This window comes from Hesperophylax consimilis, chromosome 11 (genome assembly GCF_061612785.1).
Source record: "Hesperophylax consimilis isolate HC1 chromosome 11, BYU_Hcon_1.0, whole genome shotgun sequence".
NCBI classification, from domain to species: Eukaryota; Metazoa; Arthropoda; class Insecta; order Trichoptera; family Limnephilidae; genus Hesperophylax; species Hesperophylax consimilis.
In genome coordinates, this window is record NC_142846.1 from 33942087 (window position 1) to 33967317 (window position 25231).

At 36.5% G+C, this 25231-nt stretch overlaps 1 protein-coding gene and 1 long non-coding RNA gene across 4 annotated transcripts; one reads left to right on the forward strand and one right to left on the reverse strand.

The window, feature by feature from the left end:
- The first annotated feature begins 8357 nt into the window (after nt 1-8357).
- Nucleotides 8358-10802, forward strand: LOC149420073 (major heat shock 70 kDa protein Bc-like). The gene has a single exon (XM_089637463.1). The coding sequence runs from the start codon at nt 8676-8678 to the stop codon at nt 10572-10574; it is 1899 nt and encodes a 632-aa protein (XP_089493589.1). The 5' UTR covers nt 8358-8675; the 3' UTR covers nt 10575-10802.
- A 1836-nt stretch (nt 10803-12638) lies between these two features.
- On the reverse strand, nt 12639-22455 carry LOC149420074 (uncharacterized). Of its 3 annotated transcripts, none has more exons than XR_016302800.1 (5): nt 22345-22433; nt 21128-21251; nt 18330-18438; nt 17734-17858; nt 12639-14249 (listed from the first exon to the last, which is right to left on the reverse strand). It is a non-coding gene; the product is annotated as an uncharacterized LOC149420074 (long non-coding RNA). The 3 variants fall into 3 exon arrangements; XR_016302801.1 differs by having other exon boundaries at nt 21128-21247; nt 22345-22379; XR_016302802.1 differs by lacking the exon at nt 21128-21251 and having other exon boundaries at nt 22345-22455.
- Between the last annotated feature and the right edge of the window lie 2776 nt (nt 22456-25231).

Below are 25231 nucleotides of genomic sequence, written 5' to 3' on the forward strand. Positions count from 1 at the left end.
TTATTTTCTAAGAAAGCAAAAAAGTTAATCAAGTGAAACTGTCAGAGATAATCTTAGCTATAATACTGTATTTTATTAAAGTTTTTTCCTTTACGCGTTCATAAATTTCTATTGAAAAAATGTTTTTTTTAGTAGTAAATTTATATTTTTTATTGGGAAATTTATTTTTTAATTTGTATTCTACTCAAGCGAAACGATAGGAAAATCTTCAATTTATCCCAAGCATATTTTTTGGTTTTCATAATGTATTCGTTATAAAGATTAATCAAAATAGTAATTTAGCATTAATCTTCGCCAAAGCTTGCCCATAATAACAATTCAAAGAATAATTATTTAAATTATTCTTGGGAAACAATACGACTTACCAACTATAGAGATATTTCGGGAATTTAATGTACCAACTATCAAAGAATTGTAAAAAATAAACGCCTTATCAAATTCATTAAGAATATTTCATCAATAAAATTCAGCCCTTAGATAACACCAGCAATAGATTCAAAACAAATGACCTAGTAGCCATCTCAATGCTAAGAGTAGGGTTGCCAGACGTCCTTTATTTTAAAGGACGTCCTCTATTTCAGACCCAAAAATTGATCTTGTCCTCTAATTTAAAATCTTCAATAGAGGACAATACTTTGTCGTTTAATTTGGAAAAAATAAATAAATCAGCGTGATTTCGCGCGATGTGCTGCGAGGCGGCGGGCGGCGCGGCGCGGCGGTGCGGCGCAGGCGGCTGTTGAGCCGAAATGCGGGGGAGGGGAACACGGTCGGGCAAATATTGCTCGGCGCCTATTTCCAGCAAATTCTTCGAAAATTGTCTACTTCTCAGGCTGAAAAATACACTACTATATTTTTGGAGAAAGAAATGTTTTTTTAAGAAAGCCAAAAAGTTAATCAAGTGAAACTGTCACAGATAATCTTAGCAAATAATACTGCATTTTTTAAAAGTTGTTTCCTTTACGCATTCATACATTTGTATTGAAAAATATTTTTTTCAGTAATTTATATATTTTTTTGAGTAACTTATTTTTTTATTTGTATTCTATTCAAGCAAAGCAATAGGAAAACCTTCAATTTAACTAAAGCATATTTTTTGGTATTCATAATGTACACCAATTCGTTATAAAGATTAATCAAAATAGTGATTTAGCATTATATTTATGCATTAAGCTTCGCCTTAAGATATATGTTTTAAGTTTCTCCACTTTAAACAATACTAACAATATTTCTGTTTAAGAAAATACTTGAGGTTTATCATCTAAATATTGTCAGAATACCGACTCTTAGAAAAATAAAAATCAAAATCGTATATGAGTTGCGCTTCGACCTAGAAATTTTTTGCACTTTTTCAGTGTGTTTTTTAATGTAATAATTCATCTTTCACTTCATTCACCCCACCACATACTTACACCAACTGAGGATACTGTAAAAAAAATTTCCAGCGACACTTTTCCGTGTCTTTGTGAGTTATAATAATAACAATAATATTTGGATGATTTGTATAGCGCCGTTTTTGTGCAAAATCAGCTCAGGGATGCTGTACAAATATATAATACATACAATGTTCTATCTTATTACTAACTATAGACTAGTCAAACTATTATCAGTTTATGACGACAGATTGCATCCACCGGTTCATCGATCACTAATACAAAACTATATGTACAATGCATTTGATTAATGAATTTGATGCTAGAATGTACATACATTATTATTTATTTATATTTGGAACAAGCAGATAATTTATTAAATAATATAACTAATTTTTCACACCCTTCACTCTCGTCACCTACGTTGGGGATGTCATAGTTCCACAAGTTCCGAGGTTATTGAGGAATTGGGACTGATGTGTGCAATTTTTTTTTTAATTTATACAGGGTGTATCGGCACATACCCGACAAACTTTAACCAGCTATTCCTTAGCATATTTGGAGTAAAAAATCTTATGTGCACTTTGCTGTCCGGTAACTTTTTTTTTAATAAAAAAATTAGAATTCATATTTTCACCACATGTCACCACTGTTTTATCCTTTGTCAAAGTTTGAAAACCTATCTGGCAATATTTTATTCGAATTCCGTTGAATAATGCACGTGTGTACCTATATTGGCGCACTTTTACAATCACAACGAAATGGCACGGCACCATTCGTCTCATTTTTAACTATTATTATTTAGTGTGTGCGAAAGAGCGAAGACTCTTTTCGACATACTTGCTTATAACAGCTGTTGAACACGAAAAGCAATGCCAATGACAGTGATTTAGTGTGGAAATTTTTAATTTTTTTGTTTTTAATTGAAAAAAAAATGCTACCGGACAGCAAAGTGCCCATAATATTTTTTACTCCAAATGTGCTAAGGAATAGCTGGTTAAAGTTTGTCGGGTTAGTGCCGATACACCCTGTATAGTAGTAATCCACATATTAAAAAGAAGTCAATATTTAATTTTTATTTAACCTTTAGAATTGCGAAAGAATATTTTCATCTTTAAATTGTGTAATACGAATAGCGGTAGTTAAAGGCTCGTATATCTTCAAATCAGGATTAGGTGGCATGGCACTGTCTTGCACAAGCGCCTTCAATAAAATTATAGTAAAAATGTTTGTTCTTTTCCTGTAGGTTTACGGCCTTCAAAAGGGGCCCCCAAACTCAGCTCAGACTACACGTCAGCTTGAATGTAAATATTTCTACTTTGTTTGACTACTTCCTTGTTCCTTCCCTGTAAGCTCTATAAACATTAGGCTCCTCCCTCCTAGCTTGGAAGCTGGCAACATCTTTGTATACACTTGTCGAAAACTCAAATGATAAATAAAACGATAGAATATGTTAAAGAGGTAAAAATATGGCTGAATGACGCAGATATTGAGACACTTTTTCTATAAATTTATTGATCCTTTCTACAACTCACTTGCTGAAACTTCATAAACTATTGTACATAATGTTTTCTCTTTACTTTTTATAATAACTATGAACAAAAAAAAAAAAAACAAAAAACTTTTTCTACTTATATATATATTATACTTAGGTACTTGAAATATAGTAATCGTTTTATATTACCCACACTCAGGCAGTGCCTTAGTGGGTTTTCATTTCTTGTGTATACAATTTGGTATATTATGTTATTATTTACTATCTATTAATATGTATAATATATGTAAAGAAATGAAAATAAATAAAGTAAAAAAAAAAAAAAAAAATTCCGCTGCACTGCACTGAAAATATATATATATATATATATATATATATATATATATATATATATATATATATATATATATATATAGCACTTGGTTTTAACTTAATTACTAAAAGAAATAACTATTTGTGTGGGGGAAAAGAGTAAAAGATGAATTAAAGTTCGAATTTTTCTCAATCAACGTTGAGTTGAAGGGTAGGAAATAGGCATAAATTATCAAAATAACCCAAACTAAATCCTAAAAAACCTATTTTGGGCATGTTTACTTAAACCCCCCCACTGAAATTTTAAGATGATATCAGGCTCTAACGACGAGGGTTTACTTGTCGCTCATATTTAAATTATTTCTGATGAACGTATTTCTAAAATCCCAAATGTTTCTAGAGGGAATCCTGCGGATGTAAGTTATTTATATTTAAAATTAATAAAAACAGGACCTTACCATTAAAATTTTTATGAAAACGGTTGAAAATTTTATAAAACGTTTTTCAACTCTATAATATTAGCAGTAAGCCGAGATTTTATTTTTCCAGACGATGAATTAGCAAATTCCCGAGGGAGCCCTCGAGAAACATTTGAGATTTTAGTAATACATTCATCAGAAATATTTTAAATAAACCCCATGGAAAGATCGATTTCCTAGGCCTGTTGGGGCAAAGTGGACCGAAGGTTCACCCATTACAACATTGTTTTTACTCGATTTCATAACTTATGTCGTTAAGATTCCCACTTTATTTTACAGATTTGAAAGGGCAAATTCAGCTGCAGGTCTGTCCGATACACCAGGGCTGCGGGTTGCATATTTCTGTGCTTAACTGCTTCACTTACGTCGTTAAGGTTCTGGCATTATTTTAGGGTATTGTCTCGTCTTAAGTTGAAATTAAGTGTTTTTAAATAGCGTTTGCATGCAGAAGAATTTGACGTCATTTATTAATATTAAAAACATAATATTATTATAGAAGGATTACCGTCTGGTATTTAAATACAAAATTTATTCAGTAAGTATCCTACCACACTTGTTATCAAAAATTTAAATAAATACATATAAATAAATACCTGTCAATATTTTTTTAATAAAAATTTAAATGTAAAAATCAGAAATTGAGACGCTTTAACGACAGAATGTTACATCATTTCCCTACTTCTGGTAAATTGTTCTTGCCTTGCTATTTCCACTTCATTTAACTCTCTTTCAATATCCGAATAGATATTAAAGAAATTATCCAAGAGCCATGGTTGGTAGGAAGCAGAATATTTGATCAGGGCTTTCACATATTGGAGGGCTTGCCTGTGATTAGGGGGAGGATTACCATCAAGATCTGTATCTCCGATTAAACCCAAATTATTTAATGTCTTGGCTTGTTTCAGAACTGGCGGTTTTGAGGGGAAAATATCCACAATTCCTTGATTGCCATGCTTGTACAATGTTCCACTTGGAAATTTACTATCTTTTAAACGTAATTCCTTTTGATCTGACGCAGAACGCTTCTTAACATGACTATAGTCTAAGTTATTTGACTGTGTTGATTTAGATTTTTTAGCTGAAGGAGTGTATCCTTTTGATTTACTTCTGCGGACTTTGAAATGAATGTGGTTGTGTGTTTTGAAAGCATCCAACCAATCGTTATTAGCCTTAAATTCTTCCATTTGAAAACCAAGCGCTAACTCTTTAGCTTTCTTTTTTAGCATTGCGCCTGTGACGGGGATGTCTTTTTCCCGGCATAGGTTGTAAAAGGTTAAGACTAGCATATTGATTTCGTCTTCTTCCATTTTGTTAACATTTCGTTTTCTGACATTTATTAGATAGGATTTTTGCCAATCACTTAATATCTTCTGGCGATTTCTTTGCAGTAATCCGATGGCTGACTTGGATATATCAAACTGCTTGGCTATAAAATCTTGACTGTTGCCCTGATTGAGCAAATCTAAAACAATTTTCTTGATTTGAAGGCTTATTTCGTGTGTTTTGCGTCCGTGATCCATCGCAAACCGCCTATATACGAATTTAAAACAGAAACTAGGCAAAATAAATAATTATTACATGTGAGGAGGCGAAAAAAACGTTAAATTACTTTCATGTTTTCACAATCGCGATACTAAAAATTTATATCAACAATCAAAACAACTGGAACGAAAACATTCAATCCCATTTGCCAAGTATATTATTGCTTGAATTCATCACCAGAATTTACAGGAAAAAATGCATGCAGATAAAATGAAACTCATCATTATTGAATTATCAAAAGCCTAACATAAAAATTGTCCCGACAAAACATATTAAAAAATATAAAATAGTTATAGCCATCGAAAACTCCGGAATTTTCGTCTGACAGTTATATAAATAAACAAAACACAAAAGTTAGATTTCTCTATGCATAAGCAATAAACAAAGATGTACCACTCACTCTCTATGGTTCTAGAAACGACGTGATATCTCTGGCACGAATATTTCGGGGGTTGCAAACCGATGATAAGCGTACCTATAATCTTGTATGGATGTATAAACACGTAAAAAGGCGCAACACGGCATAGTACACGAAAATAAATCACTACAATCTGTGTTTATGTGTGTAAAGAGTTTTTATGGCGGCGTGGCTTTGTTTTTTATACAAATCTACAGTTTCTATCATGAGATCGTTGAAATTTTACACACCTGACCTTCAAAACAAGGGTACTGTCTACATGAGCTTTCCATAATTCAGCCCCTTTAAGCAGAATTTCGGGGAAAATTACAGCCTACATCATTTTAATTCTTCTGTGGTTGAAATTTAGATTTAAATATAAAGCTTGCTGTTTTTTTCTTCACAACACCGTATAAATCATATTTCTCACCATGACAGTAAGGAGACACAACCATTTCTACGAGACCCCTTATGAGTTGTTTCCAAAAGCGAACAAATTAGCCTAAGGGTTAAGATTACTTTATTTATGTGAGCATCTCGTCATTAATGCTATCGTATTGAACCAAAGTGCAAAAATGCATCCATTACCGATAAAAAAGTATGCACGGCAAAAAGTTGCACCTGATAAAAAAATTACCGGTGTTTACCTCCATTAAAAAATTATAATCGGTTCAAAGTTGAATGCGTACTAGAGTTTCCAATGCATATGTTCTAAAATACCCATACGAGATATTCAAATTCCGCATAAAATCCCAACAAGTTCTTTTATCTCCAAAATGAAAGAGAATTCTATTAAATTTTTTATGGTCTGGTAATTTTAGGTATTTCTCTTTCGTTCAGGATCAAAACCGTTTTTGAAAAATTTCTGCCAACCGAAACGAAATATTAAATTATTTTTCAGTATGGTTGAAAAGAATTGCCCGGAAAAGGTTCTCCACGCATAATTCCCCGCAATTTGGAGAATTCTCCACGAATTGGCAACCTTGATGTGGATATTGTAGACCATTAATATATACTCACGTAAACTGGTTGTTGTGAATCAGCAGTTCAGTCGTACTAACCAAATGGCATATTTTAATGATATGGTGTTTTATTAATTTTTAAATGATGATTTTTAAAATCTACGTATAAAAATAAAAAATAAAATTTATATACAGGGTGTCCAAGGATAAAGTGCATCAACTTTGACAGGTGATTCTACATGATGTTAGGAATAAAAAGAAATTGTTGTTTTGAAATTCCGTTTCTTTCCTATAAATATTTTCTGCATACATTATAATTCAACTTTTGTACCTGAAAACGCTTTATCCACGGACACCCTGTTGATCTACATTATTATATGTCTTTTAGCCATAATATTTTTCACTTATTGTGCTCACTTATTTTATTTCATAGTAGTTGACGTGTACCTGGCGTTGCTCGACTTTTCTTTACTTTCAATAAATACAATATCCATATATTATATAAACCATCAGAAAGAAATGCTCTACATCTACATGATAGTGAAAACCCTATCAAACTCCGTTGCATAATTTAGAAGAAAGCGCACAAACAGACAGACAAAGCGGATATTTATTTATTGTTTTTATTTTAGTAATTTGTACATTTAAGTTTACAAATGACTAATTAATTATTACATTCAAATATACTATGTTTTTTTTTTCTTGCTTGATGTGGCTCCTACACAACATCTTGAACTTTTCAATTGGGGCAGACTTAAGGTTTTCCGGCAGTGCGTTATAGTATTTCATCCCTTTATATAATATAGTATTCTGGGTATTCGCTTTGTCCTTCTTTGGTAGCCTAATTTGATTGTACGTCCTAGTTTTATGTTTGTGTATGTCCTTGTTGTATACAATTTTATTCGAAAAATATTTGGGTAGTGACTTTGATTTGTAATATTTAGAGATATATTGTCACGATTACGAATTTACTAAAAGTTCAGGAAGAAATCCCGTTTTTAGTTCATTGTGAACTGGGATGTTCCGAGATTTTCCCGAACGTTATAAACTATTCCCGAACATTCCAGAATGTTCCGGGATGTTCAGGAATGTTTTAGAATGCTAGCGAATGTTCTAGAGGGCGAAACATCTAGCCCTTATATTTTAAAAAGCACACCCTTCAGGTAAAAACGGGAACCTTCTCAATGGATGGGTATAGAGGGCTACCATACCAAATAACTCCCTTGATCGCACCGGGTCTCGTTTCTGAGTTTTAGCGATACGCACATTGTGCACTTGTACAATATATGTATTGATAATTATTGTAGAAAGCAATCACTCATTTCTTGTTAGTATTAATTGGTACCCTGATGCAAATGAAAACAGTCGGTAAATAAATGAATTTATTTTTATTTTATTTCATTTTACTACTTCATTTCAACTATATGTTGAATTTTGTAGAATAATTGTAAAATGGGGGCCTCAGCTCGGGTAAGCGCCCGGTGAGGACCACATTATCAAATAACGTCGGAAAATCAAGTTATTATATTAAAAAAAAAAAAAACAAAAAAAAATCACAATCAAAATATTTGGCGTCAGATCGATTTTTGTTGCCTGGTGATTTACACACGAAATAATATCATTATGGCGTCATTGTTAAGAATTTGGGGAGAAAAATGTTTACGACCCCTACGGTCCGGAAAATGCTCGAATATTCTTGCCGCTGTTTATTGGCGGAACGCTCTGGAAGGCGGCCAATAGCGGCCGGGCTATATAAGCAGCCGCTCTCGGCGGGAACAGCAGTTTCATTTGAAATACAGACAGAGCAATATCAAGAGAAAAGTGATTCTCGAATTCAGCGACCCGCTGTCAACGCAATATTAAGGAGCGCATAGTGAATTAAATTTCATCAAGAAAAAATTAAGAGAGACAGTTAAAAGCGCAGAGTTATTAGAGTTCACCGAGGAAGTTTTACAAAAACAAGTTAAAGAGAGTATTTAATTTAAAAAAAAGTTAAGTGTAAAAGGAGGAGGCAATTACGCGGATAAATTTGAAAGCGAATAATAGATCGGTTACAATTTCACAGAGGTGGGAGACAAGTTATTCAGAAAGAAACTATCAAAAGGAGGATCAGTAAAAATGGTGGCAATAGGAATCGATCTGGGGACGACGTACTCCTGCGTGGGTGTCTGGCAGCAAGGGAAGGTGGAGATAATCGCCAACGATCAAGGCAACAGGACTACGCCCTCATACGTGGCCTTCACGGACAGCGAGCGGCTGGTGGGAGACGCTGCCAAGAACCAGGTGGCTATGAACCCCGATAACACAGTGTTCGACGCCAAGCGACTGATCGGCCGCAAGTTCGCCGACCCCAAGCTGCAGGGCGACATAAAGCACTGGCCCTTCCGCGTGGTACCTGCAGGCGACAAGGCGGCCGTGCGCGTGCAACACAAGGGCGAGGAGCGCCAGTTCTCTCCCGAGGAGATCAGCTCCATGGTGCTGGCCAAGATGAAGGAGACTGCCGAGGCGTACCTGGGCTGCAGCGTCAAAGACGCGGTGGTCACCGTTCCCGCCTACTTTAACGACTCTCAGCGCCAGGCCACCAAGGATGCCGCCATTATCGCCGGAATCAACGTGCTGCGCATCATCAACGAGCCCACGGCGGCAGCGCTTGCCTACGGGCTTGATAAGAACCTGGCGGGAGAGCGAAACGTGCTCATCTTCGACCTGGGTGGTGGAACTTTCGACGTGTCCATCTTGAGCATTGACGAGGGCTCCCTGTTTGAGGTTCGGGCCACGGCCGGGGACACGCACTTGGGAGGTGAGGACTTCGACAACCGGCTGGTGAACCATCTGGCTGAAGAGTTCAAGCGCAAATATAAAAAGGACCTGCGCGGCAATGCCCGCGCGCTTAGGCGTTTACGCACAGCCGCAGAGAGAGCCAAGAGGACGCTGTCCTCCAGCACGGAGGCGACCCTGGAGATCGACGCTCTCTACGAGGGTATGGACTTTCTCACCAAGGTGACCCGGGCGCGTTTCGAGGAGCTGTGCGCAGACCTTTTCCGCGGCACGCTGGAGCCTGTGGAGAAGGCACTGAGGGACGCCAAGATGGACAAGGGCTCTATCCATGATGTGGTGCTCGTGGGCGGCTCCACACGCATCCCCAAGATACAAAGCCTGTTGCAGAACTACTTCAACGGCAAACAGCTCAATCTATCCATCAACCCTGACGAGGCCGTGGCATACGGCGCGGCGGTGCAAGCGGCCGTCCTCAGTGGCGAGCAGGACTCCAAGATTCGCGATGTGCTTCTAGTGGACGTAGCCCCGCTGTCACTCGGCATCGAGACGGCCGGAGGAGTCATGACCAAGTTGGTGGAGCGCAATGCCCGCATCCCTTGCAAGCAGACGCAGACCTTTACCACCTTCTCTGATAACCAGCCCGGTGTCACGGTGCAGGTGTTTGAAGGCGAGCGCGCCATGACCAAAGATAACAACCTACTCGGTACCTTCGAGTTGTTAGGCATCCCGCCCGCGCCCAGAGGAGTGCCTAAGATTGAGGTATCTTTCGATCTAGACGCTAACGGCATCCTGAATGTGTCTGCCAAGGAGATGGGTTCCGGCAAGAGCAGCAAGATAACCATCAAGAACGACAAGGGACGGCTGTCGCAGCGAGAAATCGACCGCATGCTGGAAGAGGCGGAAAAATTCCGCGCGGAGGACGAAGCACAACGAAAGACGGTGGAAGCGCGTAACAAGCTGGAGGGATACGTGTTCGGGGTGAAGCAGGCTGCAGAAGAGCAAACTTTGTCAGCTCAGGACAAGCAAACGGTACTGGGAGCGTGCCAAGAGGCTATCCGCTGGCTGGACGCCAACACGCTGGCCAGCGAGGAGGAATACCGACACCGGCTAGAGGAGTTGACCAAGGTGTGCACTCCCATCATGACCAGGCTGCACCAGCAGGCATCACCTTCCAGCTGCGCCCAGCAGGCAGGCCAGACTCACTCCCACGCCAACCCAACTGTGGAGGAAGTGGATTAACTCTTAATACTACATTCCTACATTAAATGGTGTGCAAAAGAGCGTACAAATGATCAACTGTGAATGTTTTGCGAACATCTCACTAAGAGATACTGAGGTGTTTAATGTATCTAGTCTACTAGAATAGCCTGTGCTTCATTTACTGTATACATAACATTATGGTCTGATTAGGTTAAGCAGCATTTATTGTTAAGTTATTTATTTTAGCCATAAGTTGTAACATACTGTACAAATAAATATAGAAATTTTTTAAAACTTTCTTCTTTGAGTTTAAAAACCCATCCCTAAAAAATCAAATGTTTATAAAACCAGTCAGCACAATCCCTGTCCGCCTGCATGGCTGTGCCCTTCACAACCGATAAGCATCCAAGCAAGTGAAGATGTAGTCCTTACATGGGGATAGTCTAAAAGAACAAGTATGTTTTATTAAGTGAAACCTCACAAGAGTCCTGACTGCTCGCAGCCCTCTGCAGCCTGTGAGACTATGTCATCACCAATTGGGGTATGTTGTCAGTCTGAAGGTTGCGGAGTGGAGAAGGAGATGGAAAGAGGAAGGTGGGGTAAGTACCTGGCTACTCAGATCTGATCACCAAACATGGCCAAAGCCATTCAAACAACATTTTAATTCTGAGCGGCCTTTGGTACACCAGGGCGATACTGAGAGTATCGTCTACTCTGGAACGTGATGCAAATACACTTAATGAGAAGAAGTAAATTGTGAAATAGCTCAAATTAATCAAATAAGATTTACTTACTCACGTCAAGGTTTGAACCTGCGACCTACGGCTTGCTAGTCGAAGCTTATCTCTCGATGACAGAGGCCGCCATGTTGTGGGCGTCCAAAGTACACTCAGTTTTTCCTTACTTTTAGTGAAATTGGACAAACATCTTCAAATGCTTAGATTCTTGAGCACACAATCAATTTTATTGGATTGTCCAGTGCCCGGGAGTTGAAAGGTCTTATTTGGTGAAATCAGTTTTCCTTAAAATCGTTAATAAACACACTTCTAGGGAATATCTTTTTCTGTAGTGTATTGACACGTCTGTTGGCTATTAGCGGCCCAAGAGATGACACAACTAGGTCGAAAATAGAATATAGATCACAGACATATGAATATATAGACTAGAAATTAAAGGTGAGGGGTAAAATCAACTGTTGAAGAACGAAGGGGGTAAAGCTGACTGTGATTCGTCAATAAATCAATCTGACAGTATATAGGCATCTCTCATTTTAATATCACCATTTAGTTCTTAAAAGTAAAATCTGCTTTTGAATGAATAGACATTTTTACATGAGAGCGCAAATTACTCGCCACGTTATGAACAAATTTGCAAAGTCCAAATTTGGCAAAAAAAATTTCTTCTATTTTCTTCTATCTTCATATTTTGCCGTGTTATTTCGTAAAATGCCTCGACCATAGCTCGACGCTAGTTCGAACAAGAATGATGACGTCACATTCTCAAGATTCACGGGAAGCCATACGCGAGCCCAGCCGGCTCCAATGGAACCGGTATGGGGAGTGGGGAATAATACGCTTTTAATCACTTAGGGCAGGTCTACTAATATTCATATGTCTATGATATAGATATATAATGGTAAAAAGACAATGTTGTTTTTTCACAATTCCAAAACGTTTGGTAAAAAAATGTCAGAATACGTCACCATTGCACATTGCTTAAATATGTGAGTACATTTTTAATTTTTTTTATGAAATGCAATATAATTATTTAAATTTACATAATAAGAACATATTTCAAATAATAATTAAAAATGTTTACCTTTACGAGAAATAAAGAGGATAAATTTCTTTTGGTAGTACATATATCTCAGGCGATCCTCGTTGAATACCAGGCAGTAGAGGTGGCGAGTTTGAAACCCAGTCAGGGCAAATTATAATTCCTTTCAGTATTTTAAACATGTAATCTAATTAAAATAACGATATGTGTATTTCCACCATTTTGCTGTAGTGGCTGATATTTTGTAGGTAGACATATCAATAAAAGGGAGGTCAGGGTTAGGAATTCAAACAATTTTAATATCCACATCAACATTTAATAGTTGAAACGTCTTCCTCCTCACAAACTGTTGAAGGAAGTTATAATGTGTTTAGGTAGGTTCTTAAACAATTTGATAATGTACAATGAATGCTTAAAGTAATTTTGAAGTGAAACTTCTTTACACGCGTTATGCATTTTCGAGGACCGGAGTAAAACCGACTCATGACCGTCACGAAAAACCGTGATCATTTCGCTATAGGAGCCTAGCTAATATTATATACCTAGTTTAGGTCACTCTCCAAACTCAGCTTCGCGGTCTAGAGGCAGAGCGCCCGACTCTCGTCGTGAAGAACCGAGGTTCGATCCCCGCTTTAACTATTTTTTTTTTTTTTTTTATCGAAGGAAGCAAACACTTTGTGATGTGACATTATATATTAAATGAAAAATACACTTTGTAAAACACCACTTTTATTTTGAATTAATATTAACAGCCAACCAGGTTTCGCCGATTATATTAATAAGCCCTGATGAAGCTTGAGCTAAGCGAAACCTGGTTGGCTGTTAATATTAATTCAAAATAAAAGTGGTGTTTTACAAAGTGTATTTTTCATTTAATATAATTTTTTTTTTCTTTTTGTGATTTTTTTAATACGAGGAAAAGTGATAAAATGCTCTCGTGCTGCGACTTTGTCAGGCATACATATAAGAAGATATCTACATGATTGTTGTCAAAAATGCACATTTATATTTTTTTATTGAGTAATTTATTTTTAGAATTTTTGCGATCGAACCTTCTAATTTTGTTTGAAACGATCGATTGAAGGAAGCGAATTTTGTATCGTAATATAATATCATATACAAACTCCGTTATAAAAATAAGCGTGGGACAAGTCAATTGAGGAGTACACGTTGTATACGCGGTTCTCGTCGCGCGAGATACGTCTCCTCGCGGTCTAGAGGCAGAGCGTTAGACACTCGCTATGCAGGACCCGGGTTCGAATCCCATATTTTTATAACTTTTAATTTTTTTTATCACATGCTACTTATAAATATGTCAATATTAGGAATCTAGTTAAACGTTCATATGTTAACAACACGTCTATAAATAAATTTATGCTTTTTAAAACTATAATGTACAGCATTCTGAATAATAATAATATGAAATGAAAAGAGAGAGAGAAGAATACTAAAAGTTTCACTTCCGTCGTGCGTAGGCTTGCCACACACTGTATTTAAAAAAAAATTAGAAATGACAATTTCATTTCAGTCCCGAAAAGCATAACTCGTACCAGAAAGGCATTTCGGTACCAGCGCACCCCTGGTTCCAAGCGATACTATTTATGAACTCAATAAAAAAGAAATGTGAATAAGTTTTGTTCACATATAATTTTTAAAAATTGACTAAAATCGAGCTTCCAGAGAGTCCAAAAAAATATACAGATGTGGCTAAAGTAAAATAAATAAAGTGTGACTGTCCCAGTAAAAAGGGTCTCAAAACTGCAACAGGGTTTTGGCACCAGTTTTAAGGCCGCAAGATTCCCTCTATCCAGGGAATTTAGCCAGACATTTGTATGTAAGCGGAAGTACACGATTCAAAGTCCTGTGAGGATAAAATTCTTACTAGCAGGTGCGTGCAGGCCACTCTTGGTCTGTTCGTTGGAGAGCCGGAAAAGAGTTCTGAAAATAAATAATAAATAAGGTGAGCACAGTCGAAATGGTAACATTTTGATATTTTTATGACATTTATTTTTTGGTCTGTATTTTACCAATTTTATCTAGTCTGTATTTATATTCATGGTCATGGTTACAATTAAATAAGCGAACCAATCATGAGTCGATCGTGAACTACCCGCTCATCATAACCTGCTCACGAACCACCAATGACGGATCAGGTTACTTTTTTTAAAAAGATTCGACTGTCAACACCCTTGTCCTGTAATGGCTAATATTCTGAACTACATGACGTGTACCCGGCTCTGCTGGGGAGTTATTGTTACAGATCAGATGTTAATACATATTCTGAACTGGCTGATAGCTTATCGTCGTTTTTTTAATGTGCGTACTGGACCTTCAGCACCAACAATAAACCGCCTGGTTGCAAATTTTCGACAACATGGTACAGTAAGACACCTCCCATGTACCGGAAGACCACGTACGGTCCACACGGAAGAAAATATCCAACATGTTGTGGATAGTGTGCAGGACAGTCCAGAAACATCAACAAGAACAAAATGTATGGTAATTGGTTATAAGAAGACATCCAGTGAAAGCAAAATCAAAATTGATGGTGAAATTATTGAAAATGTTACCAATATAAAATACTTGGGAGTTATAATAGATTCCAAACTGAACTTTAACAAACATGCGGAATATACCCAAAAGAAAATTGGTAAAAAAATATCTTTTTTGGGAAGAATTCGCCAAAAACTGTCCGAAAAAACTGCAATCACCATTTATAACTCCATTATTGCTCCACATTTTAATTACTGCTCAACTATCCTTTTCCTGTGTAACGACCGAGAGCAAAATAAATTTCAAATTCTCCAAAATAGGGCAATGAGAATAATACTCAGACGAAATAGGTATTCAAAAGTAAATAAAATGTTAAACGAACTAAATTGGCTAACGGTGAAACAGATGTTGACCTTGAACACGATGATATTTTTACACAAAATTGTAAACAACCTGCTACCCAAATATTTTTCGAATAAAATTGTATACAACAAGGACATACACAAACATAAAACTAGGACGTACAATCAAATTAGACTACCAAAGAAGGACAAAGCGAATACCCAGAATAGTATATTATATAAAGGGATGAAATACTATAACGCGCTGCCGGAAAACCTTAAGTCTGCCCCAATTGAAAAGTTCAAGATGTTGTGTAGGAGCCACATCAAGCAAGAAAAAAAAACATAGTATATTTGTATGTAATAATTAATTAGTCATTTGTAAACTTAAATGTACAAATTACTAAAATAAAAACAATAAAAAAAAAAAAAAAAAAAAAAAAAAAAAAAAAAAAAAAAAAAAAAAAAAAAAAAAAAAAAAAAAGAAGACGTTCGGCACAACTGGGGCTATCGCGGAGGTCCGTTCAGAGGATTTTGGCCACATTGCACGTGTTCCCGTATAAGGTTCAGCTTGTGCAAGAATTGAAGCCGATAGACTACCAACAACGGCTTGATTATGCCATTTCATTCCGACAAAAAGCAGAAGAAAATCGCGATTTCATTAACAATTTGATAATGAGCGATGAAGCCCATTTTCAATTGAATGGTTTCATAAACAAGCAAAATTGCAGGATATGGACTACGGAGAAACCAAGAACAGTTCATCAGCAACAATTACACCCACTTAAGTGTACTGTTTGGTGCGGTGTATCGTCTGAAAGATTATTGGTGCATATTTCTTTGAAAATGCACATGGCGCCTCAGTTACGGTTAATGGTGCTGAATATCCAACGATGCTGGACAATTTTTTGAGGCCAGCTGTATAAAACCATCCACAGTTGTGGTTTCAACAAGATGGAGCCACAGCCCACACTGCAAGGGACACAATGGCTCTGTTACGGGACCTCTTTGGCGAACGCATTATTTCACGCAGAAGCGATTTCAATTGGTTCCCACGTTCACCAGATTTAACAGCGCCAGACTGTTTTCTTTGGGTTTATTTGAAAGAAAGGGGATACGTAAATAAGCCAGCGACCATACCACAGCTAAAACAAAAAATTCGCAAAGAAATTCAAGCCATAACACCGGAAATTTTACGAAAAGTTATGCAAAATGTACTGGAAAGAGCAAGAATGTTTAACTGTATAATATATACTGTATAAAAAAAAAATAATAATTAACCATTAAATAAAAAAGTTATTACACATTCAAACCATATCGGTAGTTTTGCGCCACCCTGTTTGTCATAATTTCATATACTAAAATTAAATAATAAATAAATCAAAAGAACTTTTCATGGTTTTATAATATATTTTCATAAACCTAAATAAGTATCTTTCACAATGAATCTAAATAAATATAGTAATATAACGTAAAGAAGACAGTTGACCGGTAACCGCGCGCTTGTTCACAGATAAAATAAATATGTAGACAAGTCAAAAGGACAGGATAGAATAATATAAGTATATATTATTTCCTTGCCAAGGAATAAAATATATTTTAGTATGCTGGGAACATTTTTTAAGATAAAAAATCACACTAAAGCAGAGGTTCCCAAACTTTTTTGCGACGTAGACCACTTTGCCAAATATTTTTTTTCCGTAGACCCCCTGCTTGCCGAATATTGAATTTTCCTAAAATTATTAACATCCCATGTGATAATCATTTATTTTTTTAGTAAAATTATTCCATTCCCTTGCCTGCCCAACAACCGGGTGGCGATATAGTTGCTCTGTCTTTACATTGTGCAGACTGGGGCACCCTTGTGAGGTATTACACCAAATGAAAATGAAGCAGGATAAGCAACGGGAATTTCTTTTTGTAGCTAGCCCTACAGAACTGCCCCTTAAGTTCTTTGTCAGTGCTTATTCCGGTCAGTTCTTCTTATCACATGATATCCGATTCTTCAACGTTGCATTTCCATAATCAAAATGTCCTCAAACTTAGTTTTGAAGTCTCTGTGAAATGCATTTAAATGTTGAACGTCATTATTACCCTGGAAGTTTTTCAAAAACAACTTGGGGAACTAGGAATATTCGCGGCTTCCAATGTGCAATGTTTTGCTTGAATATATTAATTCTGACGAGAAAGGGAACGTAGACTCTATTTATATACCTCGATTAACAACTTTAAGGAATACAAATATCAAATAAGTAATTTCTCAGTCTATTATATTTGTGTTATGTCTATTGTGTCATTTACGGAACTCCTAAATGTTGACTTGAGGTAAATGGGGGTCTGCTCGTATGTACCCCCATTTGAATCTCGTGGACCCCAAATTTTTTCCTCGCTGACATAGACCCCCAGCAAGCCGATATCGACCCCTGGGGGTCCATATAGACCACTTTGGGAACCTCTGCACTAAAGGAAAGAATGTAAGGCAAGGCTGGCGTACAAGTGATTAACAGACCTGTACGGGTCTTGGACCTTGTTCTATGTTTTTTATATTGTAATAAGCTTGGTTTACAATGCATCGCAACGTTACATACCCGACATGGTCCAGTTGAGTTGAAAGGGCAGCTGTAGACATAATGCACTACATAATGCACTACACCGTCAGGGTGATAATGAATAATCTGGAGCACTCGTCCTGAGAGACCATCCTCATTGACGTCTGAAATGATGAAATAGTTGTGAACTGATTGTTTTATCCAGTTAGAACAAATGCAGCTTTTCTTTGTGCATAAAATAGAAGACATGAAGAGCAAATGTAAATTGCAATTGTTGCATACACACACATATATTTTTCAATACGCTTAGATGATTTGGATAGGTAGAGCGGATGAACGGATAAAGGGTGTAACAGCACATACCCGAAGGATTTTAACCAGCAATTCCTGAACATACTTGGAACAGAAGAGTAGTTATTAGACGATTTATGAATATAAATAATGCAAGGAGTGTGTGCGTCTTGATATAGTTGTGTAGTGGTCCATCCTCCTTGCCTATCCCTGGGGGAAATGGCATGATGGTCTGTTATTTAGTTTTAAAAAATACATTTACTATCAGCGAAGAGCAGCTCTTGTTGACATTGACGGCATCAGTTCATTGGTCACTGTTCACTATCAGGGCAGAGAAAACTTACCTTGCCGTCAACTGGGGACATACCCCATCCAGTGCGGATGAGACTTCTATTGGGAAGAAGGGTGCCTGTCTGCAGACAGGCTGGTAGAATTCCGCTTGTAAATGTAGCCCTAAAAGTGAAAAACGTTTTTAAAACAATAATTTATTTTAGAATAACTACTACAAAACTACGAGGTGATAGTGCTAAGCAATAATCTAATCTAATCAATATAATATATTATAAAAGTAAGTGTACAATGTACGCGCCGCTAAAACTCAAAAACGAGTCCAGGTATGATCAAGGGAGTTATATGGTGTGGTAGCCCTTTATCCCCCATCCATGAAGGTGGTTCCCGTTTTTACCTGAAGGGTGTGCTTTTGATGAAATAAGGGCTGGAAGTTTCGCCTTCTAGAAATTTCTAGAACAGTTCAAAAAATTCGAGAGTATTTGAGAGCATTCCACAACATTCCAGAACATCCTAGAATGTTGTGGAATGTTCGGGAATAATCTGGAACGTTCGGTAGCATTCCGGAAAATCATAGATCATAATGAAGCAAAATTGGGAATACAAACAGTTAAAGTTTCCAGATAAACTTTTAGTAAATTCGTAATCATGACAATACATTAATATCTCTAAATAGTATAAAACAAAGTTTCTATCCGCGTCTGTCTGTTTGTGCGTTTAGTTCTTTTAAACTATGCAATGTAGTTTAATAAGGGTTTCACTATCATTTAGAGATTTTATTCCGGAAGGTTTATAAATGGATATTATATTTATTTATTTATTTATTTATTTTTTTTTTTATATTTACTCCACACAGGAGGCCCTGAAGAAAATAATTTCCCTCAGGGCCTATGTCATCTTTGGGGATGCTGTGTGGAGGGTCTTTTTGTGGAGAGGAAGGAGTGAACATGGGTCTTGAAGAGTCCCATGTTGTAGGAGGGAGGAAACACAGAGGCCGGCAGTTCGTTCCACAGCCGAGCTGTTGAACTTAAGAACGAATCATAGAAGCGACGAATTATTGAAAGTAGAGAAAAGTGGAGCAATGCCGAGTATGCGTTGGCTAGTATATATTATAAAAAGAAACCCATGTTTCCCTACCCGCCTAATTTTTATCCCAAACGGCCACTGCCATCCACCGGTGGTTATGGTGGTAGATAGCCCTTGGTGTCACATCGAAAGTAAGAGAGTTTGGCGGGGTTGGCTGAGCTTGGGTGACAATGTGCTTTGTTATGGGAAAGCCGCGAATGCTTCAGATTATTTCAGAATGGGAACGCCGACTGCCTCGGTGAGTCTGGAAGGTTCCAGAAAGTTCATGAAGGTTCTCGAATGCTCTAGAAGGTTCTGGAAGGAGAAGGTGTTTAAGAAGGTTCTATAAGGTTCCAAACTGAGAAGCGGAGTGTATCGGAAATTTAGAAAGTTCCGGAAAGTACGAGAATGCTCTTGAGAGTTCTGGAAAGCGAAGAAGGGTACAGCTAACAGCTAGTGTCCCTTATTATGAAAGATACAACGAAAGCAAAAGAGAAATATAGAAAGAAAGGATTATTTTGAAAGATTCGTTTATTTATTTTTTTTTTTTATATTAACTCCACACAGGAGGCCCTGAAGAAAATAATTTCCCTCAGGGCCTATGTCATCTTTGGGGATGCTGTGTGGAGGGTCTTTTTGTGGAGAGGAAGGAGTGAACATGGGTCTTGAAGAGTCCCATGTTGTAGGAGGGAGGAAACACAGAGGCCGGCAGTTCGTTCAACAGCCGAGCTGTTGAACTTAAGAACGAATCATAGAAGCGACCCGTTCTCATGTGACAAGTGTCAACTGTGTACAAATGTTGGGCGCGCGTTTGGCGTGTATCCCGACTACGCACCGGTGCCGAAGGGATCAATGACGCTAGTTCCTCAGAGCATCTTCCATTGTAATACCGATAGAACAAGGACAGCATACCTACCTGACGCCTGTGCTCTAAAGATTGCAGTCCGTTTGTTAAGATTGGGGAATCTATCAAACGGACCGCCCGTTTTTACACAGAGTCTAGGGTTTTTTTCAGGTATTTAGGGGCTCCGGACCGGAGATGGCTACCAAATTCGACAGTAGGGCGCACTTGCGATTTGTACAGGGTCAGCAGTTGTGTATTATTAAAGTATCTGCGGGCCCTGTACAGTACGCCCAGCTTCTGAGAGGCCAACTTTACTCTGGCTTCGATGGAGCCCCCGTACCTGAGCTGGTTACTTATAGTTATACCAAGCATATCAATGGAAGGCCTGTTCGGAAGATTGCTTCCGTTGAAGGAGACTAGATTATCATTTGGATCCCTTTTAGACGTAATCAGACAGGATTGGGTCTTTGAAACATTAAATTCGACGAGATTATTTTTACCCCAGGAGGAAATACTCTCGAGATAACCAATGGACTCCATCCAGAAAACCTTGGCATTAACAATAGTATTCTTGGATTGTGGGCACAGAAATGCCAAAGCAGTACCTCAGCAGCCGCGTGAAGACTTGCGATAAAACGGCTAATTTTATTTTATTTGGTTTTACGCCCAGCCGAGATATTTCATGCATTTTAAAACAGAATATATCTAGTAAGCTATCGAAAATTATACAAAAAAATAAATAAATGAAAGTTGATAATTATAAAATAATATAGTAAGATTTGTAACAGTAACATAAAATATTATAGAGACTAGAACAATACTACATATAAGAAAAATCACTAAAACTACAGTACCAACGCTACTCTAATTTGTAGGATTCAACAAAGTGCTGGTATAGATTACGCTTAATTCTATAAATGGAGTCAATACTTATATCAATAGTACCTCCATACTTGTTGCCCAGATCTGGTGTCTGATAGTTGGTTGTGTATGTATTGCAGAAGAATGTTATATTTCAAGCAAAGCAACATTTTTATTTTGAATCTTGGTCTTTCCACCAGCAATCTTTCTATGACAAAAATAGGTGGCTGAAAATTGTGTAGCGGTAACGGGCAGTCAGCATGTGGGTTCATCATTAATCATTTCGCATTGTTTCCCTTTATACTGTGGAGCAATCGCGTTTGCACCGACTTCTAAAGAGATTTATTAGAAAAATGCTAAGAGAACGCTTGGTGTTCTCTCTTATAACTGTTTATACATATATTGGGGTATGTTAAGCGGCTAATGGACAGCAACGAACTTCAATAAATAAAAAGATTTTTTTGTTAAAGCCATCACTTAGGCAATACCATACTTAGTAAAGTGACATTTTTTTTTATTTTTCTCTTTAACTAACCCAGTAGAGGTAATATCTGAATGCAAAATGAATGTATATGGTCGAAACTGCAAATGCAGTGTTTCATACCATGCTCGTTTCTTGCACACGAATTCTTGGCACGATTCTTGCAAACTGCAAATGCAGGACACCGGCCTCTAGGGGTTAGCGAGGAGAAGGAGATGAGGAAGAGGATGGTGGGGAACTAGGAATGAGGAATTGTCTATTGGTGCATAATATGGAACAGGTTATGAGATATTACACAAGTTAGTAGATATTTACCATCCAGAGATAACTGTCGCACTTTTGGGCACAGATTGTGAAAATGACGGTAAATATGCAGAAAATAGGGAAAACTCATTGCTGTACGTACAAAGTTAGATAATAATGAGAAGTAGGTATCTAAGTTTGAGCATTTCAATAGTTATTTTTCTAAATTATAGCTTAGAAAGACTGTATTAGTTTAAGAAATTTTTTATTTAATAATATAGAAAAGATGTCAAATTATAGTTTATTGAACGGAATAGCTTATAAAAGTGTATAATTTTCATTTTCCAGAAACAGAAAAACTTACTTCTTATTATTATGTAACTGATTTTAAGTGTTTTAAAGTAATTCAATGAGCGCAAATCGTGTCCCTATTTTCCGTACATGTACAAAAATAATGATTTTTTTGAAATTATTATGTCAAAACATGGCCTGAAGAAAAGACGTCAAATAATCCCTTTTTTAACGAAATCGCTACTATAATGCAATATATTCCATTTCCGGAAAATTAAATACTTACATCCAATAATTGTAACATTATTAACGTCATTGTTTACTTCTCATTATTATTTAAATAAACAAAAAGCAGAACGGAATTTACCGTCTGACAGTTCTAGAAAACAATAACAAAAATACAAAAGAGCAATAAGAGACGAGAAAAATCTCTATGGTTCTAGATTCTAGAAACGACGCGATGTCTCTGGTAACTATCACGAATTACGGGGCTTGCCAACCGATGATAAGCGTACCTAGAATCTTATTGATTTAATGATCGTGTAAACGAAACTATTATTATTATTTTTTATTCATTTACTCCCATCGGGTTTTTACATGAAACAAATACAAAATAATTATATTACAGAGTGCATTGAAATTAAATAATAATAATAGAAAAAATAATTGAGTATAAATAAATGAGACGATGCATGAATGTGAATGAGGCAAGGAGTGTGTGCCAAGACCGAGTTAATTGGCGGTCCGTCCTCTCTGCCTACGGCGTGATGGTCAAAATGAAATAACTTAATACAGTGTCCCGGAAAGACAAGGGTCCTGGGAGAGTGGTATATTTATGGGTCCTGGGTTCGAGTCCTAGATGTGACCGTATCCTTTTTCTGATTTTTCTGTTTCAGATTTTCGTTTATAAATCGCTAATATTGTCTTCAATAATTAAACTTAATACACATCAATACAATAAATGAGAGAAGAGAAATGGTATTAATACCTACAAAATAATCAATAATAATACAAAATAAAAAGTATCGTCTTAGGATTTTGTACTCGAAATGTTATTTAATGGCTAAATGGTACATCCAACAAGCTATTAATTTGAATAAAAGTACCAAATCGCTCATAAAGTAGGTTAAATTAATTAATTTCAGAAAATTTAAATAATTAATTAGGTCAATTGGTATGGATATTTTGAAATTGGTAAAGGAAGGAGTGAACACGGGTCTAGAAGAGACCCATTTTGTAGGAGAGAGTAAACACAAAAAACTTCATAATTTGGTGGATAAGTCAAATAATATACACTTTGAAAATTCCAGCAACAGCAGCAACCATTCCTAAGAACTAAGTAATTTTAAACATAATACTTATGGCCAGTTATTTCACAGAATTTGAACAATTCGTAAAATTTTCAACGTTAATATTTAAGTTCGGTGAAAGTTCTGTTATTATTTTAGTTATGTGAAACAACTGGCGAATAATGATATAATAACAGAACTTGAATAACTGGTATCTTTACAGAACTTAAAATATAGCTTGGTAATTTGATGAATTGTTGAAAATCTCAGAAACAACCGGATCTTTTTTTAAATTCGCGCTTTACAACTGTTTTAATCATCTATCAGAGGAAAATGCATAAAAATTGTGCGGAACGCTTGAAAAAGATGAAACAATATTGTGTTAGTTTACAGATGATAAAAACTGCTCAGTATTTATAATTTACTGAGCGTAGCGGAGCCCTATTTCAATTCGACCGTTTTGCGTGTCAAAAATTATAATCTGAGCAAATGTTAAAGTTTCCTTGCTATTTAATTACGGCGCTGGAAATTTTCTAGTTTTTTTACCTTACAGAAAGCTTTCAAAGAAAGCATATAGATTGCTTTTATTCATAATTCATTCGAATTCGTATATTTATGAGTATCCTACATATATTGGAAAGATACTACATTTTATGCCTTTGAATCATTTTTTAATCTTTTATATGTAATTATTTATTCTTCAATATACATGTTATCTTGGTATATGATCACATTTAATATACCCACTAAATTAATTAATCCCGAATGCACGTCGTAAATAATAAATAATCGTGATTATCAAGATATCTAAGTCTTTGGTGGGTACCTATAGGTAGGAATGACAAATTGCTGGCATGTTTTTTGCATACTAGAAAACGGCCCAATTGTTTCAGAGAATTTCAATAATTCATCAAATTCTAAAGTTAATAATTAATAAGTTCTGTTATTATTCCATTATGGTCCAGTTTTTTCACTGAACATGAACCAGTCGTTCTGTGAACAGTAGACCTCGCGTCCCTCGCGTAATGTTTTTTCTCATTCGAACTCTGGCGGAGTAAAAAGGTACTATCCATCACGACTACCATCTTGATTGGAGCTTAAATATTAACTTTGAAATGTGATGAATTATTGTTCCTATTCTGTAAAGCAACTGTCCGTGACTATTAATTAAAATACAAACGGTTTCTTTTAAATAGCTATGTTTTAGAATAGCGCACAAGAGTCCCTACTGCTCTCGAATTTTCAGAGCCAGTATGTCTATGGCATTCTAAATTGGGATATGTTGTAGGTCTGAGGTGAGTGGGGAATAGAGGGAGATGGGGAAGCACTTGGCTTTTCAAACCTGGTCACCAAACACGGCAAAAGCTATTTTAAGCAACATTACTAATCTGAATAGTGGGCCTGTCACCGGGGCACTTCTGAAATTGTCTATCATTTTGTGTTTGCGGGTTAGACTGAATGTAACTAACTTAACAACTGTTATTTGATGAAATTAAGGATGTGTGAAAGGTAATTTGTAAATAATAGAAATGCAAAGTTATAAGATGAGTTTTCTCTTAACCCGTCGCACTAGGCTAGCCTGTGTTAAGGCAGTAGTTTTGCAAATTATTTTATAATGCCTATGAATATAAATATAATTAAATATAACATTCTTCTGCAATACATACACGACCAACTATCAGACACAATAGGATGCATGACCTGGGCAAGAAGTATGGGGGTGCTATTGATTTATTAATTGACTCCATTTATAGAATTAAGCATAATCTATACCAACACTTTGTCTAATCCTACAAATTAGAGTAGTGTTGGTAAATTAGTTTTAATGTTTTGTCTTATATGTAGTGTTGTTGTAATTTCGTTTTTTACTTTATGTTACTCTTA